Here is a 21,225-nt window from a genome sequence, read left to right as displayed (position 1 = left end):
AGTGAGGGCCTTCCTGGGGCTCACTGGGTACTACAGGAGGTTTGTCAAGGGCTATGGAACGATCGTTGCCCCCTTGACAGAGCTGACTTCGAAGAAGCAGCCCAGGAACGTGATTTGGACTGACACCTGTCAGAAAGCTTTCGACACCCTGAAGACTGCCATGTGCACGGCGCCCGTGCTCTTGGCCCCCGACTTCTCCAAGGAATTCCTAGTCCAGACAGACGCTTCAGAGCATGGTGTAGGGGCTGTTCTCTCACAGATGACTGAGGAGGGCTGGGACCAACCCGTAGCCTTTATCAGTAGGAGGTTACTTCCACGGGAAAGTAGGTGGAGTGCAATTGAGCGAGAAGCATTTGCTGTGGTCTGGGCGCTGAAGAAGCTAAGACCCTACTTGTTTGGGTCTCACTTCCGGGTTCAGACGGACCACAGGCCCCTCAGATGGTTGATGCAAATGAGGGGTGAAAACCCGAAGCTGTTGAGGTGGTCCATCTCCCTACAGGGTATGGACTTTACGGTGGAACACCGTCCTGGTACAGATCACGCCAACGCGGACGGTCTGTCCAGGTATTTCCGCCTTAGTGACGAGGAACCCCCTGGGCAAGGGTAGTTCTCCCCACATTTCAGCTGGAGGGGACACGTGTTAGACCTGGCACCTTGGCGTGAGTTTCCCTTCCACTTTTTGATGGTGTGCCTCGATTGTTTTGCTGGTGTTGTCCGCTCAGGGCACTGCGCCACGGCTAATCCGTGCCGCAGTGCAAGTGCTCCCTAAGTAAAATGTACCTGTAATTGATGTCCATGATTGGTTTATTGGATTCACTGTCAGTCCCCAGTAAAGTGCACCAGGGGTGCCAGGGCTTGTGAATGCCAATGCTGCTGGTGGGCTTGCAGCGCTGGTTGCGCCACCCACGGAAGCGGCCTTGTAAAGTGTGTCTAGGGTCTGCCACCGCAGACCCTGTGCGCGGTCCGGGACCGTCGCGCTGACTGCGCAAGTGCCCCCACTTGCCAGTCCCTAAACCTTCCCTTACCTACATATTAGCCACCCCTCTGGTAGGCCCGAGGGCAGGGTGCATTGTAGGCATAAGGTAGGACATGCCCTGATGTGTGTGGCATGTCTTAGTAGTGAATTACAGCCTTGTCGTTTTTCACTATTGAAGGCTACCTGCTCTCCATAGGCCAGAATGGGCTGCCGGGGTCACGCCAACGCTGTGACCCCAGTGGACTCAGAGAGCATGGTAGAGTGTCAAGTTTGGTATGCCTGAACTCAGAATAATAAAATACTTCTTGTAGTCAAGTTTATTTTAGTATCCTGGGTTTGTAAATACTACTTTTAGAAAGTTAGTATTTACTGACCTGACCATCTCAGTCCGCCTCTGCTGTGTGTATGTGTTCTGCCTGGCAACAGTAAGGAGCAGGGTGGGGGGATCCCCAGAGACAGGTTGGCTGCCAGGTGGTGGGTAGAGAGATTACACCTGGATGGGTGGGAGGAGTACACCTTGACTCTTGAATAGACCTGTGCTCTGCCACCACAAAGCCGGCGCCACCCCCTGTGGGGCGGCTGATGTCTCTGCCCTGCTGCTGAAAGGAAAGAGCAGAGTCACCATAACAAAGTGCTCCAGAACTGGACTGAGCCAGGCCTAGGCCCCCTGGCGCTAAAGAACAAAAGAATCATGGTATAAAAGTAGGAGCCTGGCTCCTAAGAAATCAGAATCCTGTTTACCACAAAGAACCTCTGCCCGACTAGAAGGAGAAGGAGACGCTGGAGGAGCTGGCCTGCTGCCTGCCTTGCTGAGAAAGGAGAGGAAGAGACTATTGAAAAGACTTTGCTACTTTGTGCTTGAACATTCTCCAAGGGCTTGATCTGAGCTTGCCCCCTGAACTGAACCCCAGGAACAGTGGGTTCTCTGTGCTTCTTGCTCGTCCTCCAATTCGAGCCGTGTGTGCATCCCGCTGGAAAAGAGACTGCGCCCCTCATCGCCCCTCCTAGGGCCGTGACACTCAGAAGCTCGCCTGCCTCCAACCCGTGAGAGCCCCGCTCCGTCCCGAGCCGCTCTCTGTCCCCGGGCCAGGCCGCCTGCATCCCTGTCACCGCCTGCTACTGGAGCGCGCTGACCGCGCTATCACCCCTCCTGCCGGAAGCCGTCCGACGACTGTGATCCACGCCGGGTCACCCAGCTGCACTGACTGTGCCCTGTGGCCCCGCTTCGCTATCCTCGGACATCTCAGGCCGCGCCGCCCCCACTGTGGAGACCCTCCTGCACCGCCGTGCTAAAGGGTCGCGGGCCGCGCCTGCCTACTTGCCCACACCTGCTGATTGAGGACCCAAGAACACTTCCCAAGCTGAGAGTCGCACCGACCTGTGCCGACTCTCCACATCACGAAAGAAGTTCCAGTATCGGGCTCGGGGCCCGCAACGCCTTATTTCCCCGTTCGCAGGAACCGATCTCTGTGAGTACTGGAACTACAAGTAAAGAGACTACAAAGTACCCATTTGAAACAACGAGCCAAGAACATTTGCCTGCTGTATAACCTGGTGGCCTAGTGACAACGTTATTGGTCTTGTGATAAGTCTGTTGAGATATATATACCTTATTTTTACATAAAGAATCGTATTTTTATATATATCCAAGTCTGGTGTCCGTTTCTGGGGGGATTGATGTATTTACTGTGTGTATGATTGTAAGTGCTTAACCAACAACGCCTGAGGAATCGCCTTGGCTGCTCACGCCACGCACCTAGAGGGTGAGCAAGGGTCATTCGCAAGGGGTTATCCTGCGCCCTGACGTGGAGGAGAGGGTTCCTGCTTGACACAAGGGCAACCTTGCGCCAACCAGAGATCCCCGACTCTAACATGCACTGTAACACCACCCCGTGAATATGTCATGCCACACTTGTCTTCGCACGGGTTATGTTGCCCCATCTAACGTGCCTTCCTCGATGCCTATGTTATAACGCACAGTGCTATGCCATACATATTACAATCTGGGATCCATATCTTTGTCACAGTGCATATGCAACGTTACACTCCCCAGCACATATTTTATATTACAACTTTATCCAAGTCCATGTCCCTATCCCATTTCCTTCCATGATCCAATGTACCATTCTTGCGAACATTTTGAACTTGGTAAGAGGGAGATTTTGAAAAAAAACTGGGGTATTGATTTTCCCCTTTGAGTTACATTGAAAAAGAGGATATTGTAGACAGGAGACAGATCAAATAAAGCCCATTTGAGCTTAAAAACATTGGACGTTTCCTGGCTGAATCGGGTCTGTTGGCATGTATGGTTGTACTACCATTGCCTCTTCCTTCTGCCCACAATGGTCTATTACATTGCCACAGCCTTGAAGGAGGGTAGATTTTGTATCACAGGGGGCCCCTGGCCCGTTCTGTCCACACCTGAAGTATGAGACCCTTGTCCTTGCCCTGCCAGCCGCATTTGTAGGCCGTATTAAATTGACCAGCGGGTCCTGTGTTGCTATATAATTATCCTGAGACATCCTTACCACTCAGCCAGCATAAAACCCCTGTGTAGGCCCTTCTGTTCAATATGTAGGCCTCTTTGTTAAATTGACCATAGCTCTGCAATTTTAGTGTATAGCAGTCTGAAGGCAGGTCTGCGAGGCCTTCTGCTCCAAACTAGTAGCCCCCACCCTACCCGAGTGCTCCGTGCTCGGTATCAAAGTTCAACATCCCCCTGAAGCTGTCGACATACAGTAGGCTGCATCCTGGACTGGTACTTGCTTCCTGGGCAGGTTTCCCGCTTTTAAGGAAGTGGCAACCGCAGAGCGTCAAGTTAGGAGAACTGAGGAGATTTTATACATGAATATATTGAATTCCTGTACAATACCCATTATTTTCTGCTTGCTCTATGGAACTTACGATAAGCGATTGGCCTGAGAGACTGACCTTTTCACCCAGTCCATTGTCAGCATTAAGTGGGTAAATGACGAAATGTCTGGTAAAATCTGCAGACGAAGCTTTTCGGTAGCATACGTAGGTAGATGTAGCGTGCAAAGGAGCCCACAAAATGATATAAAAAGGGAGCACCCACAGATATCGACGGACAACCTCGCCGTCTGTATGTAGGTTAACAGGCTGTGCAGGTTTTCCCCAAGAACTGGGAGCTCTTGTCTTCCTTTGCTTAAAATGTCTTGCTCGGCTTTACTTGAAGTATCTTATTCTATTTTACCTATATGAAATGTCATGTTATGTTTAACCATTGTTCTCTTTACTTTTGCATTTAAAAGATGTTGTATTGTAATTGCAGGAATGCTTGCTCTAAGAGTAAATGTGAGTGTCCCTAGGTAACATTTTCCTTGGTGTAACTTGTTTCTCATGATGCATTTATAGATGTGTTTTCTCTCTCTCTCTGTCAGTCCATTAATTGAGATACAGAGAATATCATGACAGCTGTATGATTATCTGGATTCTGTATTTTGTACTTTAGGTCTCTATTCTGCGGTTTCTTTGAAGTTGCATCTTCTCATTAAACTGCCATTGTATTCTGCCTCCAATTCCATGTCTCATATGTCTGTTTTCTTCATTTTTGGAGCAAGCGTTCCTAGGCACCCCGGCTCAAATTAAGGTGCCCCTTTTGTCCCTGACTCACTCTCCTGCTCAGTTCTGTGGTGGCTCCCGGGGCTCTGGGGACCGCCCCTAGCTTCCTTGACCCGTAATAGATCTTCCCTCCAACAGCCTCTCTTGCAAGTCCTGTATTGTTGGTTTGTTGCCCCTGCCCCCCTTTCCACTGCCCTCCATAGTCTGTTGTGCTTCCACGGCCCTTCCTGCCTGCTCAGTGTGGTTAAATTGTTGCCTTTGCACCCTCCTACCTGCCTTCAATTTTCAGAGTCCGTGCCCCTGGCCTCTGCCTCTCAACAGTATCCTAATGAACAACTAGATTGCTAACATTCTATATTTATTACAAAAGTGTGGAGCGCCTGACATCATCTTGATGTAATCAAAACTGTAATACCTAGAGCATTCCTTTAGAAATTACATATATGAGAGGGTCTTATTGGCATCAAAATTATGGTTAGTGCTCTAAAAGACTAAAATAAGGACATATTTTCTGAGTTTTCAAATAGCGACAAAGCACTTTTAAATTATTTGTTATCTTTATGTTTTTTTATCTAGTTGACAACTTGATTAAATGTTGCACTTAGGGGAGAGGATGTGGTGTTACTTCCAGAACTGCAGACTTTGCAACTGGGGAACCAGGTTGAAGTTTCTGCTTCAGCTCGACATTCTGTGATTCTGGTCAAATCACTTAGTCTCCCCATGTCTACAACCAAAATGAATTTGTTCTTGTGTGATGTAACCAATGCTCATGTAAAGCACTCCAATACCTGACAAGTCTGCACTATATAACACTGCAAAAACACAAAATAATAAGTGTTTTGCACACTTCTGTCATTGGGCTATATTTGGGCTATATCTGGGTGATTTTGGGCTACATTTGGGCTCTTTTGTCTCCGGTGGCCATCTTGGGAGATTTATTTGTTATGAAGTTTCCTAATTTCCTCATGTACTGCAGTCTCCTCAGTCGGAAATGCTTTCAGTTTTTTACTTTGATTCCATCATGAAGGTATTCAGATATGTCACACATTTGCCATGAATTCTGAATGTTAGCACTCTAGTTGCTCATTAGATCACTGTAGTAAAACTACTGCTCACCATGGAAGTCTGCTCCTGGTATTAAAAGTGCATGTTTCAGTCTGCATGTCAGAATTTTTTAATGAAATAGAAGAGGATTTGAGAAGTCACTCAAAATGTGCCCTCATTTTCTTTCTTCAGCATTAATCATAATTTCTATGGCAAAATGAACCCCCTCATTGTGTTCCTTTTTAAATTAAATGTTTTAAGTGTTACCAGTTTATTCCAATCAAGATGGCTTCAGGTGTGCCATACTTTTGTCATAATGAAGACAGTAAGTGCTCTAGTTGTTTTTAAGAACATTCTTGGACATTCTGTCATTGGGCTATACTTGGGCTACATCTGGGTGATATTTGGGCTACATTTGGGCTCTTTTGTCTCTGGTGGCCATCTTGGGAGACTTATTTGTTATGACGTTTCCTAATTTCCTCATTTACTGCAGTCTCCTCAGTAGGAAATACTTTCAGTTTTTTACTTTGATTCCATCAAGAAGGCATTCAAATGTGTCACACATTTGCCATAAAATCAGAATGTTAGCACTCTTTTTGCTCATTAGATCACTGTAGTAAAGCTACTGCTCACCAGGGAAAACTGCTGCTGGTATTGAAAGTGCATGTTTCAGTCTGCATGCCAGGATTTGAGAAGTCACTCAAAATGTGCCCTAATTTTTCTTTATGCAGCACTAATCATACTTTTTATGGAAAAATGAACCACCTCATTTTGTTCCTTTTTAAATTAAATGTTTTAAGAGTTACCACTTTAATCCAAGCAAGATGGCTTCAGGTGTGCCATACATTTATCATAAGTAGGACGGTTAGCGCTCTAGTAGTTCTTTGGAACACTCTGGAAAGCTGCAGTAGAACACAAAGGAATCAACTGACAGTCTCTGCCCTTGTTGGATGTACATGTTTTACTGAGAATGTCAGACTTCATTCTCACATGACTGAGAAAGATAATGTGAATTTACAGAAAATAAGCTCTCAGTTTAGCTTATAGATCACCTTCCAAACCTCTGTGGTAAAAGCATGAGAAAATATTTTTCTCTCAATCATGATATCCCAGCAGAAGGCTTTTTCACATGGTGAAATCACCTTAGAACATACCACAATTCCTAAAATGAGTATGGTACCATCAACAAATGATTTATAATGTAACTAAAGTCTTAAAATCTTCTATTAACTGCAATGCTTTGTAATGAGGTGCTATCATGTATATTGGTCCCAAGATGGCTGCCAACACTTCTTGGATGAAGTGCTGACAGCCAATCAGATCTCAGGATGAGATGTGTGGTTAGGCTCCGCCCACATATATATATTGATTTAAATCCTATTTTCTCAGGAACTACTGAACAGATTTACACCAGACCTACAAAAGGCACTTCCTTGACCTGAGGACTACCTCTCTGCCAAATTTCAAGTAACTCTGTTCAGCCGTTCGGGCTGTAGCTGTGTCTAAAGGTCCTATGGAAAAATGCATGGGAAAAACGCGTTTTGGGACCCCCCTTTTTTCTCAGCCCCCGCTTGACGAATCCCCCCGAGACTTCTCAGGGTAGGAGCGGAGCGTAGCGCCCCACCTATTTTGAAAATTTCGCGAGGATTCATCGACCGGCGCCAAAGTTATTCCAAATAGAATGTTGCGGATTTCCTATGGAAACAGGGTCCTAACTATAACTATCTACTGGCGACCGCCAGTAGATAATATATATATATATATATATATATATTTGATCTCCTCGTTCCACTATTTCTCCAGGAAAAAAAACGAGTGTGGACCCAAATCCGTGCTTCAAATTGTTTATTGATTTCACACCACCAGTTAGTCCGCCATGACGCGTTTCGGCCGTCCCTCGGCCTTGATCACATGACACGCTCTGGACCGTGAAAGCCATTTTTAAAGTGCCAGTGCTTCAATTGTGCATGATAGACATAGGCAAGATACTATCAAACATAGCGTACCTCGTATAAATACGTATATCAGGATATATATATACTATATCTCTATAAATATACATATAATTTTTAAAAACAATCAATGCAGCCTCCCAGAAAAACAAACACATAATAGGCTAGCCAATGCTGTGAGACCTTGTCTTTGCACATACACAAACAAACCAGGAAGACCAAAAGACACTTGAACTGCTTTTAACGGACAGCAGAAAAGTAGTCCTGTAAAGAAACAGGCAGGCATTATTAGCCCATTGGCTGCATTGGAACTTCAACAGCAAAGAAACTGAAAGCGGATTTAGAAACTCAAAACTGGCACCATGCCTTTAAGGCAGCCATGACCCCTAGATTCCCATCATGCCTCACGGGGTGACAGGTCAGTTGTTCTTTCCGGCTCTGTTTGTATTCTGTGCCTTCCCGATTCTCATGTTACTGAGACCTGCCAAAATATGTCAAGATGCACTCTCAAGGAGAGAGAGAGAGGATTAGTCTTTATGGTCTCTCTGAGAAAAATAAAACTTCTACCTCTAGAGGCAGGTCTCCTGTGAGACACAAGAAGAAATGACCAAAGCCTTTTCTCCTTCAGTGTTTGGCTCGGCATTGAAAATGCCTCTACCGGCGAAGAAAACGACGACTATCCCTTCGACTGCGGCATCACTGTCGAGATAACATCGGTCATCTTCGAAGACTTCCAAACACAGAGGTACGTCAAGTTCAACATCGTATCCTCTGCCACCGTCAATCTGGCGACGGTCGGCGTCGAGAAGTCGTTCTCCGTTGGTACGGGTTTATCGTCCAATGTCGAGGCACAGCTCTCCCTCGTCGCCGTCGTTACAGCGTTCAAAGTCGAGGTGCAGTCCTCCGTTGCCTTCAACCAGGCGGCGGTCAACGTCGAGGCCTAGATCATCTACGACGTCGAAAAGGGGTTCGACATTGAAGCAGATTCCTCTTTTGCAGCCCACGAGATGGCGCTCAACGTCGAGGCCCAGATAATCTACGACGTCGAGAAGGGACGGCGCTCAACATCGAGGCCTAGGTCGATGGTGTCCAGAAGGGGTTTGACGTCAAAAGACGCTCCTCATCACCTTCTCCTTGTACAACGTCAAGGCTTTGTACTCCGTTGGGTACTCCTCTCCTGACATCGAAACACAAGTCTCCGTCTACGGGGCATCGGTTGACGTCAAAACAGAAGGAGTCTACACAACTGACGTCGAGGCCAAGAGCTCCGTCGGGGGGCTCGCAGGTCTTAGTGGCGCATAGCCGCTCGACGTCAAGACACTCTCGACGTTGACACATCACTCAACCTCTGTGAGGCACTGCTCTGCATCAAAGGGCCTCTCTGAGCCTTCGGTGTCGGGGGCAGGATCTCCACAGGGTTTCTCGACATCGAGAAGCTCCTCTTCTCCGTCTCCAGAATGGCGAGTGCAAAAAAACACTCCACAGATCACTGTTCCTCCTACACAACAAGGAGAAGAGCACAGATCTCCTTCTGTTTATCTTTCTCCGCGGTGGCTCCTCCTAGTACATCACTGGCAGAAAACATCTGCACAGGTACACCAGCCTTTGGATTATTCAAGTCCTCTCCAAAGATCTCCTCTGGCTCGTCTGGTGCCAGCAGTGGATCGTTCACCCACTACTCGACTCAGGGGTCGCCACCGGGACCGGTCTCCATCTCCATCAGGTCGGAAATCCACCTACCATGGCCATCACAAGGGGCGAAGATCACCTTCTTGGTTGTCCTCCTCTACTCATTCTTCCAAGAGGGATTACTCACCCACATTAACGGACAGTCCACCCTCCAGAGTGTCACCTGTGGACGACATCAACACATTTCATGATGTGCTGGCAAGAGGCGCGAAAAAGTTGAACATCAAGATGTCCGCTCCTCAGACTTCTACGTCTGTTTTTTTTTTTAGATTCTGCATCGGAGGTCTGTGTAGAGGCCTCTGCTGCCATTGGTTCCTGGCCTTTTGCAACCAGTCATGGACATTTTTCTTACTCTAGGAACACTCAAAACAGCTCCGGCAAGGATCTTTAAGAAATATAGACCATCAGAGCAACATCTTCTGTTCCTCAGGTCAGACCCCCCACCAGATTCAGTGATTATTGCTGCTGCAAAGAAGACCCATGCAGTTGCCTCTTCCTCAATGGTCCCTTTGGACAAGAAGAGCAGAGCTCAGGATTCATGGGGGAGGAAAGCTTGTTGCTCTGCAGCTGCATATTTGAAAGCGTCTAGTGCTGCAGCCCTTTTGGGACGTTATGATAGGGCTTTGTGGGATTCACTAAAGAAAAACTGCCCAAAGAGGACTGCCAGGATTTTGAAGAGATTCTCCAGGAGGGAGCCCTCGTTGCGAATCAATTGATCAGTGCGGCAGCTGATAGAGCATCTCTAGCTGCGCACTCGTACTCGTATGGCATCTGCGCAAGAAGATCCTCCTGGTTACGGCTTACAGCCTCGAAGCCGGAAGCCCAACAGCGCATCTTGAACCTTCCATTTTCTGGAAATTCTCTTTTTGGTTCTCCCACAGATGAAGAGATTACCAAGATGAAATCAGAACTGGACACTCTTAAGGCTGTGGGTTTAGAAAAAAGGACGGAATTCAGATGCCGGTACAGGCCTTATGATCATAGACGGTTCCATCAGAGGGTTCAAGCCCCCTCAATGGTCCCAGAGGCAGTACCACCAGTCCAAGTCTCTCAATCAGGGACGTTGACCTTTCAGGGGTAGAGGTGCCTCCCGACAACCCTCCTCCACGGCCAAGACCACTGGCAAACAAGGAACATTCACGTCCTATATCGCCGTTACCCACTTCAGTGGGATGAAGTATTGCCTGCCATGTAGAAGAGTGGCGCAGCATTACAAAAGATCAATGAGTGCTGAATATACTGCAAAATAGATATGCGCTACGTTTCCATTCTCCTCCAAAGTGCACTCCTCCAGTAAAGACAAGAGTTCACCAACTGGTGTTGTTGCGTCGAGGTATCCACTCTCTTACAGAAATTAGTCATAGAAGAGGTTCCTCCATCACAACGAGGAAAAGGACTGTACTCCAGATATTTCCTGGTACAAATGAAGGGCCAAAAAACGAGTTTCAGACCTGTTCTAGATCTTCGTTCCCTCAACAAAGTCATCCTATAAGAAAAGTTTCGTATTCTGGTGCTCCATCAACTATATCCCTATCTTCAGAAAGGGGATTGGATGTGCTCGATAGACCTCCAGGATGCGTACTTCCATGTTCCAATTGCTCCACGACAACGGAAGTTCCTGCGCTTCATGGTAGGCTCCAAACATTATCAGTACAGAGTCCTACAGTTTTGCCTAAAATCTGCACCTTGAGTATTCACAAAATGCATGGCAGTAGTAGTCACTGCTCTACGTCACCAAGGTCTGTTCGTCTAGCCATATCTCAATGACTGACTCCTAAAGAGTTCATCTCCTCAGACGGTGAAAGACCACTATCGAATCTGCCTGAACTTGCTACAACGCTTGGGCCTTGAGAAATCAATTCAGCAGCCCACTCAAAGAATTCATTACCTGGGTGCTACTCTGGACTCCAGCACACGAAAAGTGTCTCCTTCGGAGGGAAGACTATTATCAATCAAGCTGATGTGCAATCATCTTCCTCAAGTTCATCAGCCCTCAGTTTGGCAGGTTGCATCGCTCCTGGGGTCGATGGCATCTTGCATTTTTCTAGTCCCGACCGCCAGACGGATGATAAGACCTCAACAGCAGGACTTGGAGGACAAATGGGATCAGACGTCAGCGCGATGGGAAGACCGGATTCTACTTTACCATGCCGTAAGATCATCCATCCCATGGTGGACTCATCGAAAAAATCTCCTGGTACGAGTGCCTTTCCACCAACCTCTTACAACGCAATCTTTGGGCTCACTTCAGGGTTGGGGAGCATAAATGGGTCTTCTGCAGATTCAGGGCAGATGGTCGAGCAAGGAACAAGCATATCACATAAACATGCTGGAGCTACGGGCAGTGTATCTATCCCTCAAGGCGTTCTACCCGTCCATACAGTCCTAGTCCATATTCAACACAACCACCATGTACTATCTAAACAAGCAGGGGGGAACTCGCTCTCGCTCACTGTCCCTGGAGACTCAGGCGATATGGTATTGGCTCCTGGCCAGGCAGCTCTCAGTCACTGCAGTCCATCTGCCAGTGGAGCAAACTTCTCAGGCGGACTCTCTAAGTCATCACTTCGATCAACAAGACTGGGTTCTACACGACGAAGTGGTGGCGGACATTTTTCAACAATGGGGTTGTCCAACAATCGATCTCTTTGCGGACGAGTCAAACAAAAAATGCCACACCTTCCCGTCAAGGTTTGACCAACCAGGATCGATAGGGAATGCCCTTTTGATCGACTGGTCAGGAACCTGTGTTTACGCTTTTCTGCCTCTTCCTCTCGTCCCGAAGGTCATAACCAAACTCACACGCTCCAGGATGAGGTTGATTCGAATAGCACCAGACTGGCCACGGCAGTGGTGGTACCTGGACCTTCTGCATCTCTCGGAGTGTTCATACAGGATGCTTCCGTGCAGACCGGACCTTCTGGCCAAGATGAACGGGAGGATCCATCATCACAACCTTCCCTCGTTGAACTTAGCAGCATGGCTCCTAAGGTCCTCCAGTACAGGCACCTAAACCTTCCTCAGGGCTGCATGAACATGTTGAGGGAGTCCAGAAGACCTTCCACAAGACATTCCTGTACTTTTAAATGGAAAAGGTTTTATTTGTGGTGTATACATAATGGTTTCCAACCTACCAGGGGCAAGAGGAGGTAATTTTGCCCTGTCTCCTGCATTTAGCCAAGTCGGGTCTAAAGTTTACTTCCATTAGGGTACACCTGGCTGCCATTACAGCTTACAGAAATTCTACAAATCGACCTTCTTTCTTCCAGCTGCAGGTGGTTAAGGATTTCCTTCAGGGTCTAAAGAAAGTTTTTCCCCCTGTCCGACCTCTTTCACTTCCTCGGGAGTTGAACCTGGTTCTTTCTAAGCGTATGGGTCCCCTTTTGAGCCTATTCACAAAGTGACTGTTAGAAATGGGACTTCTGGTTGGCTAGGGCAAAACCACCACTCTAGTCCGGGCAAGGGATTTACACGCTGAAGATAACCCTTGTTCACCCCCTTGGTAGCTTGGCACGAGCAGTCAGGCTTATCCCAGAGGCAATGTGTGAAGCGTTTGCGCAACACACACAACAGCAACACACTAGGCACACCACAAAAGAAACTCCACACAAGGTTATATAAACAATAGCCTTTGTATTATCATAAACACATTAGAAAATTATCACAAATGTAAACTGTGCCATCTGGCACTAGGTTATACTTCACAGGGGATTATATACATGACCGGGCCAATCAGCCCACTGTCGGAACCATTAGAAAGCACAAGTAGTAAATATAAAACAACCAGCAACTACTGGTAAGATACTGTACTAAGCATCATCACATTAGGCATAAACACATTATGCATAAACACTGGGCATAAACACATTATGCATCACATTAGGGCCTTGCGCCCTACCAGCACCTCAAGTGGTCTTCCTCGGGGGGCCCATCTGGGACTTCCCCGGCATGCCGTATGTCCAAATAGTCAGGACTTTAAACTGCCACTGCAGCATGCTGCAGGCCCAACAGGCCGGCACCTGAAATGGGGGGCGAAGGTGCCACTCAGCCCTGTCTCTCTTGAGACGCAAAACAATGCCCCCTCAACGTTGCAGCTGTCCACATTCAGGCGGTGCAGCTGTGTGACCAAATGGCCGTAGGCACCTCTAGTGCTCCCCTAGCTACATCTGCAGCGAAGACAACGTGCGTGATGCACTGGGGGGCGGGGGTGCATCTCACCCCTTCCTCTTCATCAAAATAAAGAAATCCCCCGTTGTTGCAGCTGCCCGCCCCCTGGCCGTGCAGCTGTAAATAATCAGCGCCGGGACCACAGTGCCTTGTGAGCCCCACTCACCGGGGCACTTCCTGTGCCACTTCCAGGCACCAACAATGAGGTGTGGCTCCGTGGCCAGGGCGTGGCCAGCCGTGGGGGATGCACCGCCCAATACCTAAGAAAGGGGTCTGCTTGCCTGTGATCCTTCAGTGCAAGTGCAGCGCACACGAACTCTTAAAATTTGGGCATCTACATTTGGAGTTTCGGGGCCCACCGGAGGGCTGTGAAAAACAAACAATCAAGGCAAGAATTAATTAAGGCTTTTAGACGAACTCTACTGGAAGGGATATACTTGTGCGACTACAGCGCCCAGTATGCATCACTGGAGAGAGCATACAATATAAGGGGAAATGACGTTGTGGCCGGTTTCGTCAATTGCTGCCTACCCCAGAAGAAGAAGCATGTTGCTTTGAAACGCGTAGGGGACATTATTACCGACCATTGAAATGCAGATGCCATGAATAAAAAGGTTTGAAACCTTTTCCGTGTGGAGTAGCGTTCCTAAGATCAGAGGCACTTTGGTTTATATATATATATATATATATATATATATATATATATATATATATATATATATATATATATATGTATGTATGTATATATATATATATATATATATATAATATTATATTTTATATATTTTCCGGGTCCCCGCGCATGGGCCGGAATATTCAAGTGCTTATGACTTTGAGGATGATACCTGTAATGCTTCTGACTGGAGCCCAGTGAGAGTGCGATGGGCAGCGTCCTTCACCTTCCTCTGGGAACCAGCCAGGCGCAGGCCTTGGTGTGCAGACTTTACTGGCTGGTCACAACCGCAGCCTTCTGTCTGGGTAATGACGCAAACTCCTGGAAGTGTGAGTACTGCCAGCCATTTCTGGCATGTAGAGTTACCACGATTCTCTCCCATGAGGCTCAGACTTCTCCACTGTGCTCGCTTTCACCACGGTGGCCCCTCTTAGCATACAGGGTTGCAGATTAAAGCAGAATTAGGTTCAACGGTGGCCCCCATATTGTTCAGCACAGTTACCTCAATACATTGTGCCATTACAGAAACATGCATTCAACACACTCATTCCGTCTGCGCGCACTGTTCAATACTGTAGGTTTTCTGTATTGTACCAGGGAGTGCTATTTGCAAACACACACACTCACCATGTGTGCCCTGCACAACACTTCACCCTTCATGGATTGTACTTCACACAAGCACATTTACACCCAGCACATGCTTCCATTGCACATGTATTGCATAGCACCACATATTTCATGCAATGGATTCCCTGCTGGCATACATAAACTCAATAGATGCACTAACCGCACATATACTGTACAGTGCTGCACTATGCCTGTACTGTACCTTTTCCAGGGCCACATACATCTAGCACAGAATCACTACTCCTGTGGTGCGCAGGACTCCACATATACCTGATGTGGGCCAAGGGTGAGTTAAACACAAATCAATGCAACTTTTAAAAAAGTGAATGAGCCTATAGGCCTCACTCCAGTGACAAAGGGTAAAAAGGACCTGTTCACTACCACTGAGCACTACACGGTAGGTATGCTGCCAACACTGAGCTCGTACTGCTTAGCTCTTGGTGTAGGTGGTAGACTTGCACGACTATGAGGTTAGGGCTTTGGGTGCCCCTTCCAGTCCAAAAAGACCGCAATCCGTGAGACAGACCTATGTCATGGTGCACACGCATGATTTGTGTTTACCTATAGTACACAAATCAGCAGTAAGCATCCAGACACCAGTACAGTTGGGCACTCAGGACAGGGGTACACACCATTCTCCATACAGAGGAGTCTTCAGTCCCAATATACACCGCTCCCTGATCCGAACACCCAAAGCAACTCCTAATCTGGAGAGGTTGCGTGGTCAGATCTGTAAAACTGGCAGGAAAGTCCATCTGTAGTCCTGTTGCTCAATCCAGCTCCGTGCTCCGCTGCAAAGTCTAACCGTTGCAAAGAAATAGACCATCTCAACAACAATTTGGGATTCTTTCCCTTCTTAGTCATTAACCATTTCAGTGGCTTATGATCCGTTTGCACCAGAAATTTAGTGCCAAACAAATAATGACAGAACTTACACAAGGCCCACACTGTGACAAAGTACTCATTCTCAATAGCCTCCCAGTTCTGCTCTCTGGCTAGTAAGCTCCTACTATTAAAGGCTACTTGATGCTCTCTACTTTTATCATCCAGTTGAGCTAACACCGCTCCAACTCCTTTGTCAGAGGCATCCGTCTGTACAATGAAAGGCTGACTATAGTCAGGCGCTTTCAATACCAGTGCAGTACATGGTGCCTTCTTCAGATCCTCAAATGCTTCCTGACACTCTGAAGTCCATATTACCTTCCTGGGCTGCTTCCTAGTGGTCAATGCAGTCAATGGGGCAACTCGACTTCCATAGTTGGCTCCAAAATTCCTGTAATACCTGATAACTCCTTAAAAGGCCGTCCCTTCAGTCTGCTCTGGAGGTACCTCCCACTCCATCACAGACTGAATCTTCGCATTTAACGCGCGAATCTTCCCATTCCTCACCTCATGCCCAAAGTTGACTGACCACAGAGAACTGCCTCGCCTTACACTTAATTGCCTTGATGGTCAGTTTTGCCTCCTGTATCCTAGCCAACATCTGTTCCTGGTGCTTCAGTTGGTCCTTCCATGAATTGCTGAACACCCCAATGTTGTCTAAATAGGCCACAAAGAACTGTTCCAACCCTGCAAGAACATGGTTCACCAGGTGCTGAAAAGTGGCAGGAGCTTTCTTCAACCCAAAGGGCATCATCTTAATCTCATACAGGCTCTTCGGCGTATAAAATGGAGTCGTCTCCTTAGCATTTGGTGCCAAAGTGATCTGCCAAGGTCCAAGGTACATAAGAAAGCCAGCCAATCGTGCAGGGGGCTGATCCAAAGCACTCTGCATGTGTTCTGACAACAGGCAGCTAAAATCTGTAGGCGCAACTTAAAAATAATATGGTGATGGTTGTCATTGTAGTTGCCAAGGAGAGAACAGTCTTCAGTAGACCCTTTTATTTGTGCGCAGGCAATTTTAGTAGTACATAATATTGTTGGGGATTCCGAGTTGCATGGTGAGCGTATGTAAGACTAGCATGGAGCTGCAGGACACAATCCCATCCAGTCTGTGTGTGCGATAACGGAAAGTCGTGGCTAGAATTTTGTTTAAGTTCTACACAACAGGTTAGTTATTTTAGCCTAAATTGCATTTTTATGGAGGTCAGATTTTTGTGATTTTTTTTGTTTAGTTTCATCTATCAATGTTACCAGTGAAACATTACACACAGTCCAAGTACAAGAAAGTGTATGGCTAACCTTGGTTCATTTCTGTGCTTTTCCATTTGCATGCTGTTTTTCTTTGTCTTGTAGTGAGTGTTTGTAGTGTGCCTTTGGGCTGAGTTCTAACCACTAGAGTGAAGTGCTAATACAGATAAAGTGACAAACCAACTGTGTAAGCTTAGACATGTACTTTGTAACATAATTTTGTTTTAGTAGAAGTGATTGTGCTGTCATGTTTGTTACAGCGTAGGAGTTTGCCTGGAGCTGCTTTATCACTCAGTATGTCTTCTCACAATATTCTCTTAAGTTTAAGGTCATTTCACTTTTGCCGTCCGTATCCCACAATTTCTCATTTTTTTTAAAATTGTATGCGTGTTACGAGGCGATTTATGCGCAGGCACCACGTTCTTTCCAAAAGCCCTTTTATTATGATAGCTCTCTTACTCCTAATCTGCCCATTATGTTACAAATGTACATTTTCTGTGTCTACTGCTAAAACTTCGAATTCTTTTCCCCTTTCACTCCGTTCAATCGATGTTCTTTAAAACTTGATTGGGAATCTACAAAAAATACCTATTTTCCCTTCCTTGTTTATAGAGCAGTCTGGCAGTCCGTTTTAGCGCCAGGACAGCCTGTTCCTGGCTCATCATGCACGATAAAAAAATAACCAGTCCATCTATCACAGGTTCCTTAAGTAACTTGCATACTGCCCCATTTGCTTCAGGCACCGGTGTAACTTCCTTTTTAACCAAAACCCATGCTGTGCCTACAGCAATAAATAGTTTATATTCAGAGCTTGTGGGGCTTCTCATTTTGTGTTACATCTTCATGAAAAGGTACGCATAAAATATTTGCATTAATAACTTTTTTCTAAGGCTGAAGTTACAATTTTTTTACTGGTACAAACCATCAACCTTTACCTTACCACGCTCCATTGCAAATCAGCTCTTAAGAGCACCCAGGGTATGTTGTGTGGCACCTCATGAACTAGCAACAACCTTTTGCTTTCTGATTATTTTTCAAACTTTTTTTTTTTAATTAACTGTAACTTCTGATCCCTATCTCTAGTTTTTCCCTTTTTGTGTAATCTGTGTGTTCTAGAAATGTACAAATGTTTACTGGACTCCCAGCTTATTGATTTTAGCACCCTAAGGAGGATGCTGGCTTATGTTTACCCAGAAATCCCCATAGGGATATTTTCGGACAATTGAAGCAGGCCTCCTGCAGTTGCAATCAGGTGGAGGTGCAGTGAGAGGAAACAGCTTTCCAAAGGTCTCTGTACTTGAATAAGGGAGGGCATCTATGACATGCCAATTAAGAAAGATTGAAAAAGGCCTTGCAAGGCCTCCTGACCGAGTGAGATGTGCGTTGACTTCCAGCAGTAAGGTTAAAAGAGTAGGCAAACCAAGAAATCACGCACTGTTGGGTTATCCAAGGAGATAGCTTGAGGTTGACTAGAGAGTTTCTTGGTGGGGATAGGAGGGTAGCTGGAGTTCTCCCTAATTTGCCTTGCATTGAAAATGAACCCTGTGTTTTGACTGAGCATACCTTAAAACTCGGAGCGATTCCTTCAAAAGGCTTCACTGAAGAGGGGGCCATGTGACTATATTGCAGGACAGCTTTGCTAGCTGTCATTGAACTCTTAGTACTCACTAGACAATTTATAGTCTGCAACACGTGCATAGTGAGATTTCAGAACACTTTCCGCCTATTGACTGTGCTCTACCTGCAGAGGAGGGAGGTGATTGTCCAAGGCAGTGTGTGTCAGTCTGGGCATTCGTTAGCATTCTTGTCATTGCCTTGGGACATTTGAGTTGGGGCTTTTGAGTGTGAACACTCAGTCTACAGCTTTGAGCTACTCAGAGGGTGCTGAATCTGATTGTAGGTAGCAGGGATCCCAGAGAATAGTAATGCATTGGATGCAGCTGCAGCCCCCAGTGGTGAGAACATGGACCATATTGTCTCTCGTCCTGAAACAGAGTTTCTGTATATGTTCAATGCCTAAAACTACATTGGTTCTTGCACTATTGAAAAGCACAATACCGCAACTGTGGATAACCATATTGAATGCTGTACACTTTTTTTTAAGGAGTCAGAAGATGAGTGGGTCGAGTCAACAGCAGGTACCCAGTCACATAGTATCAAAAAGGCATGGAAAATTAATAAAGAGCAGTCCGGCAAAGATGAAACTGCGCCTCCTGTCCAGGTGAGATTACGCAGATAATTAACGTAACTGATCATTAAGGCAATTTTATCCAACAAGTTGCTCATTTGAGAATTCTGTGCCATAAAGGAGAAACTGTTTCCTTTGGAACCTTTCTTGCAGGCAGGAGTATTACTTGGGGAAAAAGTTTAATCATTATTGTCTTTTCTTTTTTAACATGTACTTCCTTGTGAAATCTAAGGTTCTTTTGCCGCAATGTTACATCAAGTTTAAAACAACTATAATTACCCATTCTGTAAAAGGGTTGGCATCACATATCGGTTAGGATAATTAGCCACTAAGAAAATGTTTTTTTTTAAGCTGGTACTGTTGGTTAAATAGATAGCTTTAAACCATGCTTTACAAAGTTATATGGTGGTCTCACTGGAAACTAAGACTTGGCAGAGGAGAAACAGAAGAGTAGGTTTGTGGTCACTATCCACCCCCTAACTTGTAACTCGTTCCCACTTACAGCCGTCCATGAAGTAACTGACACTACAAATGACTGTCTTGACACTAAAATGGCTTACTAGGTTGTCACTCTGCGGTGTGAATGATTAATAACCAGTACTGTGTAAATTGGCCATATGTACAAGGTTCACCCCTGATGCCCGTGTTAAACTGTGTAGTATTTTACTGTTTCCATGTGGCACTTGCCAGTCGGTGTGGTGGAATGCAAAGGCTCCCTGCTCAGCCTCTCTTGCTAGAATATTCATCCTCAATTATATCCTTTGAAAATTACAGCTAAAAACGTTTCAATCTGCAGTCGGATTTACAATGATTTCACTTGGAATGTAGTTGTTAGAAGCCAGACTCACTGCCAAACTCCAACTCCATTCTCGCATATCCAAACAGCTCAAGGGCATCCACTGGCTCTCAATCTACAAATGCGCCCACAAGCTCTTGAGCGTGTGGAAGCAGGTGGAGGCAACAATGATGATCTGGTTAGACATCAAGATTTGATTGTCAGACGACCCTTTGCAGGACAATAGGGCGCCCAGTCATTGTATTAACTTGGCGATCTAGTCAGAGGATGCATGTTAAAATCAACAACGAGTGCTCTCTTGTTTGCTCATGGCCGAGCTGGACATACTTGGCATTGATCCTATCTCTGAGGGCAACCAGGCACAGGATCAGAGACATATGCCTTTTCCGAATAGGATCCATTTCTGTCCTGTTGGTGTTGAGTTTCAGGCAGTTGAGTTTCATCCACTTCGCAATCTCGGACATGCAGCTTATACAATTCACCTGAGTGGTAAAGGTGTCTTCAGCTAGAGAGAGAGGATGAGGCGGGTGTTGTCGGCGTAAGATGAGGCTGAGTCTGTGAGTGTGGATGATAATGGTGAGAGTGGTCATGTAGATATTGAATAGAGCAGGGCTGGGCAATGAACCTTGAGGGACAACGTAGATCAGGTTCAAAGAAGTGGATGAATATGGGGCTAACCTGACTGTTTAGGGGGGTCCTGAGAGAAAGGAGTTAATCCGTTGGATTGATGGTCTGTGGATCCCAGTCTTGTGTAGGCATTGAGAGAGGATAGGGTGGGAGACACTGTTGAAGATAGCTGAGTGAGCAGGCAGGATGAATGCCGCTGTATCCCTTTTGTCCATGATATGGCGATTGTTGTTGGTGACAGCGATGAGGGCAGTGTCGGCTGTGGTTGGGTTTGACTCCAGATTGAGAGGGCTCCAGGAGATGAGTGGCCTGTCAGCACTTTGGCCAGGTATATGTATATGTCTCGAAGGCTTAAAACAGAGTACGAATATGTTCTCATTTTTTTGACTGTATTACTTGAGACAAATGTAGAGATCAGCAGTCCATAAGAATCATTTTAAGGTCCTAATGCTTTAACTCCATTTCATTCGTCCAGTTTTGGGCTAAAGTACCATTTTCTCATCTCCAGTTTGCGGGGAGCTTTATTCTAGATTGTTTTGTAATTTAAAGCTATTTTCCTCATCCAAGGTATTTTTTTGGCGCATCAAAAATACCAGTGTACTTCTCGTCGTTGCTGTTAAGCAGCACGCCTCACTTCTGAATGCAATTATTTCTGTGTTATTTCGGTCGGAAGAACGAACTTGTTTAACAAGTCCTTTGTGAATGGATGTCTGTTAATTTTGTCTCTGACCCCTTTCTTGAGCCCAATCTCTGCCTTCTTCAGTGACAATTTAA

The 21,225-nt window shown here is 46.2% G+C and overlaps 1 protein-coding gene across 1 annotated transcript in view; it reads left to right on the top strand.

Annotated features, from left to right (window-relative positions):
* The window catches only part of CWF19L2 (CWF19 like cell cycle control factor 2), a 926,849-nt gene that overhangs the window by 184,520 nt on the left and 721,104 nt on the right, over nt 1-21,225 (top strand). Inside the window, exon 4 of the mRNA XM_085621485.1 lies at nt 18,945-19,061. Coding sequence (XP_085477611.1) covers nt 18,945-19,061 — 117 coding nt within the window. The remainder of the gene's footprint in view (nt 1-18,944; nt 19,062-21,225) is intronic.

This window comes from Triturus cristatus, chromosome 8 (genome assembly GCF_964204655.1).
Source record: "Triturus cristatus chromosome 8, aTriCri1.1, whole genome shotgun sequence".
Taxonomy (NCBI): domain Eukaryota; kingdom Metazoa; phylum Chordata; class Amphibia; order Caudata; family Salamandridae; genus Triturus; species Triturus cristatus.
Note: the sequence above shows the minus strand (reverse complement) of the source record. Positions and strands in the feature narration are given on the sequence as shown.